Source organism: Castanea sativa, chromosome 7 (genome assembly GCF_040712315.1).
Source record: "Castanea sativa cultivar Marrone di Chiusa Pesio chromosome 7, ASM4071231v1".
Lineage (NCBI taxonomy): Eukaryota > Viridiplantae > Streptophyta > Magnoliopsida > Fagales > Fagaceae > Castanea > Castanea sativa.
The window spans coordinates 42,182,014-42,188,882 of record NC_134019.1 but is presented as its reverse complement, the minus strand read 5'-3'; the positions used below and the strand labels follow the sequence as shown (position 1 = coordinate 42,188,882).

The window sequence follows — 6,869 nt, the reverse complement described above, 5'->3', positions numbered from 1 at the left end:
TTTTGCTTATAAAATGAGGCTACTCAAGAAGGGAAATGACACAATCATCCAACATCAATACCTCGACATTTATTTGTTGTCATCTACTTCGATACTAGTATTGTAATTTAGTTCTTTGATACTTGTATCAAGTTTTTCGATTACTGCAAGTAAGTTTTCTTCAATGTCTTAGTTGTTAATTCTATTTGCATCAGTCCCATACTTCCATTATTGTTATCTTGTATTTCGTGATTAGCTCCTAGGCTTTTTAAAAAAAATCCTCTTAACTAAGGCATTATTGAACCCATTTAATTCACTCAAAGTTGTATTTGTTCCTCAAGTTAAATCTCTCTCTCTCTCTCTCTCTCTCTCTCTCTCTCACAAAGGGAGAGATTCTTATAAGAGGAAATTTTATTTAAAAACTCTTACTTAAAAAAAAAAATTTAATGTGTACAATACAATAATAATTGAAATTTTACTCTATGTTTGGATTGAGAGAGATGGGAGGATATGAATAGAGAAGCGATAGGAACCTAACCGGAATGTACTAAATTACAATATATTCTATTGGCATTACCCCCTATTATTTGTTCCATTTCCTCCCTTCCAAACATACCTTGGAGAATAAAGATATATATTACAGAAAAGCACACAACTTAATTAACATATAATATTATGGTCATCTTGCTCCACGAGCTTCATGATGAAATACAGCTATCATGCATGCTTTGTTAAGACCTGAATGTGAATACCATCTCCAAATCCTAAAGCAGGAGTCCGCATCACCTGTCCACCCTTTATTATAGTCCACCTACACATGATTCAAATTATCTACTTCATGTACTATATAATAAAAGTTGGGTCTTAAATGTTAAAACTATGTCAATTTATTACTTTTTTTTTCCAAGTATACTTCTTTATTAAAGAGTTATTATTTGAATTAACTAATATGGGACCTAGAAACTATTAAAGAGTTATTATTTGAATTATTTAATTATCCACCATAATTTTTTGGTTTAATAATTAAATTTTGATCTTACATATCCTGCGTCCGTTATGTGACTAAATGAAAGTGTTGTACAAGTTTTTTCCATGTGTTGAACTATAAGTATAATTAAAATAATAAATATAGTTTGTTTTAAGTAAAAATCTATTATGAAATTTTCACAAAATTTAAAATATTATTCCGGATAAAACTTTATGGCCAAAAGTTTTGACAAATTTAAGACGAGTTTATCATTCATTTTAGATTATTTTAATAATCTATTACAACTTTTTTAGTTTTTTTATTTTATTTTAAATTTCACATTATATACTTTCACCACTTTACATTATCTAATTTTGTTCCTTTATTTTTAATTTCTATATTATCATTTAATTTCAATTATATCATTATTTTAAGTATGATTTTTTATTAAACCCTGGATCGTACATGCATATTGATACTACTAATACAATTGAAAAGCCAGTTCTAGTGTGATATATATGCATGCAGTTAATTAAGAATAAGAACTTGGAAGCACCTGTATTTGGTGACTAACACATGTAGGAAGACGCCCATAAAAACCTTGCTGAAATCTGCTCCTGCACATGTCCTCATGCCTGCTCCAAAAGGTATGAAGTTCTTTGCTGTGACGTTCGCTGAGATACCCTTTTAGATCAAAGTGAATGAAATTCAGCAAAAAATAAGAAGATAGTTTTAGGTAATCCCACCAAAATTCAGTCCATGTTAGATTGGGTGGTCATGCATGGTGAGTGGTGAGTGGTGAGTGATGAGTATCAAGGGTTTTTTTCAACACACCTGCCATCTCCATGGATCGAAGCTAAGAGGGTCCTCATAAATGTTTGGGTTCAGTTGAATGGCAGAAGGAACCACCATAAGAGACCAGCCTTTTGGAATTGTATATCCTAAAATGAAAGTGTTTAAAAATATATATATATATATATATATATATATATATATATATTAATGTATGATATCAAGTATTCTTTTCATATATCAAAGATAAGAGGAAAAAAGAAAAAGGAATCATTATGGTTCAAAGATGTCAATATTGATGTTGACATCAGACCAAACCAATTTTATTTTGAGCTTACCATTTACTTCAATGTCTTGGATTGTTTTCCTCAAAATCCCCGGAGCAACACTAGCCAGCCTAAGTGATTCATTGACAACCTATTTTTCCGATTCAATGGCGTCAAGAAATGTTGTCAATAGCTAGAGCCCCTTTATTTGGGAAATCGAAAAAGAAACTTAAAATATGCCCAGGAAAAAAAAAAAAAAAAAGGTGAAATTATCTACTCACGTTATGAGTAAATGTCATAGATTTGTATTCCTTCCATGTGAGTCCAGAATTGGCATCCTCTCTACTTTTAATAATTGCTTCATGCTCCTCCTAATTCAAAAAAAAAAAAAAATGTTCTTTAGTAGTACTAAACACAAAAGGGGCATTTTCTAAATCTAATTCAAGAAAATTTGGCTCCTCTATGTGTCACTAACCGTCAATTCTTGCACCACTTTTGGCTTTTCGCTAAGTAATTTAATAGCTAATGTAAGAGTTGAGGATATAGTCTCAAAGCTGGCAAGGAGAAGCCCAAACATCACATAGATTATAAATTTATCTGTCAAGAATGTTTCAGTTTTCATGTCCATCAAAATTTGATCAAGAAAATCTCCTTTGCCAATTTCGGGATTACGCTTTCTCTCCTCATATATGTTAGTTATCAAGTTTACCACCTTCTGCCGTTTCTGTAATGACAATTGTGCCACTATATTAGATTAAATTTAAATAAATTTTAGAGTAAAAAAACAGAGATATCATATGTTTTGCAATTGAAAAGTGTTAAAAGTGTTTTGAAGGAATTATACCTGTAGACATTTATGGTAAGCAGTACCAGGAATGTTTATAGGTAATTTCATAAATCCTTCCATGAAGTTACTAAAAAAATCATCAATATTATCTCCGGATTTCTCTGCGTCATAACTTATCAATAGTTTTGCTGTAAGTTTAAAAATCATCTGCATAAAAATAAAGGTAATAAGTATCTTTTGTAGTAGCTATTTTAATTTCAAGTCATCAAAAAACCAAAACAAATTAAATAACAATAATAATAATAAACCTAAATTCACTGTTATTGTAAATTTATCCATGCCATTATTTACTTAGATTTATTCTTTTATTTTCAATTGCAAAAAGTTTTTATAACAAATATAGAATCTTCCTCCAAACTATTTTGTATGAATGTTCCTCCAACTCACTGCTTGATAACTTAAGACTATTTATGTATATTTTAGTCATATGACTTACTTAATAATCATGTGATTATGTGAGTTAATACACATGAATAGTGTTCTGAACCGCAACTTAATGAGTTGGAGGAGATTCCTCCAACTCTATTTGAAGGAAAACTTTGTACTATCTAGCAACTTTACAAGCATTATAAGATGGAAAAGGTTTAGCTACAAAATTGATTGTAGTCCAAGACTACAACCATACTCAGTAAAATAAATATTACGACATATTTTGAGAATTTAACCGTTAAATTACATATTCTTTACACTTCTAATACATGTGTCAAATTTTGTGTCAATTAGATATTTTTTACTATATGATCTATAAGTCTATATTTTATGTATAATTTTAAATTACAAAATTTGTAACTTAAAAAATTTATTGGTGACATAACTATTGATTTTTAATTTTCTAGAAATTTTCAAGCATTGTGGATACAAGAAGAAGATGTAATCTAATGGTGGATTTGACAAAATTCACCTCAAATAAAAACATATTGAGTAAGATTGCAGCGTAAGACTACAACTAATTTTGCAATTAAACTTTGTCCTTATAAGGTCCTTGGATTAATATAAGAACTTACAACTGCAAGGCTTTTCTTCACTTCCAAACTGGGTAGCTTAGACCAACCTTGCAATTTTTGACTTATCGCATCCTCTAAGTAAGGCAACAACTTGTCCTTGAGAGCCTCAGGACCAACATGACTCAAGATTGTGTTCCGAAGGTACTTATGAATGTTTCTTTGATTACTAAGTCTTGTTACATCTTGGCCAAGAAGCTTAGAAAAGGAGTCCATATACCACTGTTCAACCAATTTTCCTTCTTGTTGAAAAACATAATAATTGAATTCAGGATCAGATGATACCACCATTGGCCGTCCTGCCAAACTTGTCCGAAATATTGGCCCAAATCTAAAAAACATTACCAATATAAATTAAATAAATAAATTACAGATTAGTTAGAACAAGATGGTGTGTGTGTATATATATATATATATTCATGTTCATAGGTTAAACATAACCAAAATGCAAAAAAAGTTGCATGTAGCTAAAAACAATAAGTGTGCCATAATTTTTGCCATAACTTGCTCATGTGGTAAACTTTGACAAAAATTGTAAAAATTGTTGTGATAGTAGACTTTTTGAGCTAATAATGGCTCATATTCAAAATAGTGAAAAAAAAAAAATACTAAAGAAAACGAGTTAGGAAGAGAGAGAAGATGATTAGTTAGTCAAATGAGGAACCCATTTCAAACAAGCATAAATAATACAATCAAAGATATATGTCTCTGTTGGAAACATCAAGATTCAAGATGTGTCAATCAGTTAAGACACAAGACTCTTGGAAAAAAAAAAAAAGTTTGCATGCACATTATTGGGGGCTCACTTCATCATCCTTTTCTTGATAAAAGGTGGGGTGTCCAGTGAGTTGTTTGATACTAGAAAATCAAGGGTCTCCCCAATAAGTGGGATGCCCATAGAACCAGGAGGTAATTTTCCTTTACATTTAGGATTCCTCCACCTATAAACCCAATGCGTGGAAATCACAATAAGCAAGCTAATAACAGAAAGCCAAACAGACCACATCTTAAATTAGATATTAGTATTGCTGGGGAGGAATAGAGGACCACTACTAAAGAGTATTGGTGGAAGTTTAGGTTGATTCCTTAAGGAGAGAGTGAGGTTCTTTATATAGGCAAAGAATGAGATCAGTCTCTAAAAATAAAAGACGTGGGTGGCAACTGGCAACTGGCAAGTACCAGTCTTTCTTTACCCAGCAAAAGAAAACACGTGAGTGACTTTTCCTTCTTCCCATTTGGTTCAAACTTCAAACTTCAAATAGATAATAATATTAAGCGGCGTGATCCCAAAACTTCCGTTTCGGCATTCATTGTAATCAAAGATGTGATTCATAATTCATCTGGCCAATTTAATACCATCACTACGAAAAATCTTCGGATCAAGTAAACAATCGAATATCGTGCTATATGAGCGTTTGAAATTTTATTTCCATGATATTATACAAACCTATAGTCAAATCATTTGAAAAACTTTTCTTATCATATCATTTATGTTTCTATCAACAAAAAAAAAATCATATCATTATTTAATGTTTTTCATATTTCTTCTATGGGCAAAAGCATATATAAATATAATATTATTAAACACGGATTAACTTTACTGGTCAGATCAGTAGGCCAATGAACTTATACTTGTACAGTTATACCTAAGAAAATTTGGTTGTTGTTTAATTTAACCGCTAATGTAATAGACCCAGTAAAAATGTTAGAAATCTCATATTTGGTATAATATTTTAATATCATAACAATTCTGGTAATTTCATCCCTTCAGTAGTTAATTACATATATTGATCATTTAGTTAATTAGTTAGTTGAGATGAGGATGAGTTAGCTAGGAACTGAGTTCACATAGCTCATCAACGCATAAATGGCTGCCCCATAAACCAGTGTTCTTGCAAGACCCTCCTAGTGAGCTACGGGTATGTGATCTGATCAAGGAAGATACCAGACAATGGGATAGGGACAAGTTGTATGCTACGTTCAATCAAAGAACCTGTGAAGACATTCTGGCCATCCCACTGAATCACTTCAACGTACAAGATTCCCTGGTTTGGATGGAGAACAGAGCCCAAAAGTTCTTAGTCCGCACCACATACCAAATGGCACTCCGATTGCAAAATCCCAACACTGCAGAAAACTCATCGGCACAAACGTAGGGAGCAACGTGAAGAGAGATTTGGAAGCTTCGAGTCCCACCAAAGGTTCGCACCTTTATCTAGAGGGCCTATAAAAATTGTCTACCAACTAGAGACAACTTATGCAAAAGACGGGTGAATGTGGGGGCTTTTGGGAAATATAGCAGGTACACCCTTAAACCATTATGGATGGTGCGAGGTCTCTGTGGGATGAGTATCAAAAGATCATGAGCACCCAGGTGTAAGGTGCAACCACGGGTCTAACTTAGGTTAGAAGTTTCTTGTACTCCCATCTTCGGTTTTCTCTTTTGGAGGAATGGTTGTAGCCTCCCTAGCAACCAACCACAATGGATTTTGGCTTTCATACTTGTATATTGGTTTTGAGTAATGAAATTTTCTATCGTTTGGAGTTCAAAACAAAGAAACATATAGCTTAATTCATATATGTACTAGTTGAACTAACTAGCTAATTATTTTAAGTCATGTGGACCAATAACATTAAAGCTAGTCTCCTATAAATATATGATTGTAATTCAATATTAGATATCATTGAAGAATAAGCAAATTGATTACTTAGTGCAATCTCACTCTATCTCTTAATATTTTTCTATGGAGGTGACCACTAACTACCTTAAATTAAGTCAATTTTCCTATAATGCTAATACCCTACAATTCCCATCCATCCCCATTAGGAACCACTAGGTTCCTAACAAAAATCCATCTGAATTTTGCTACCTATGCAACCTGAATGGTTCTTTTCATCTATTCTCTATATATTAAGATAATTAAAAAAGTTAGTTATAGTTTTTTGACTTCCAAAAATACCCCTAATTTAATTAACCTATCCTTATTCCTAAAACATAAAAAATGAGGTCAAAACCG

The 6,869-nt window shown here is 31.9% G+C and overlaps 1 protein-coding gene across 1 annotated transcript; it reads right to left on the bottom strand.

Annotated features, from left to right (window-relative positions):
* Positions 1–517: 517 nt before the first annotated feature.
* Positions 518–4,902, bottom strand: LOC142642030 (cucurbitadienol 11-hydroxylase-like). Its single transcript, XM_075816378.1, has 9 exons — positions 4,659–4,902; positions 3,856–4,183; positions 2,849–2,998; positions 2,480–2,728; positions 2,286–2,375; positions 2,077–2,155; positions 1,781–1,887; positions 1,503–1,630; positions 518–790 (listed from the first exon to the last, which is right to left on the bottom strand). Exons 1-9 carry the CDS (start codon positions 4,856–4,858, stop codon positions 697–699), a joined length of 1,425 nt encoding a protein of 474 aa, XP_075672493.1. The 5' UTR covers positions 4,859–4,902; the 3' UTR covers positions 518–696.
* Positions 4,903–6,869: the final 1,967 nt, after the last annotated feature.

Bases quoted from the DNA above. Each gene is read 5' to 3' on its own strand.
- LOC142642030 (XM_075816378.1), bottom strand. From the start codon at position 4,858: ATGTGGTCTGTTTGGCTTTCTGTTATTAGCTTGCTTATTGTGATTTCC. The intron at 2,729-2,848 runs GTATAATTCCTT...TTGTCATTACAG, and splicing joins CTTACCATAAATGTCTACAG to AAACGGCAGAAGGTGGTAAA. The intron at 1,888-2,076 runs GTAAGCTCAAAA...CTTTCATTTTAG, and splicing joins CCAAGACATTGAAGTAAATG to GATATACAATTCCAAAAGGC.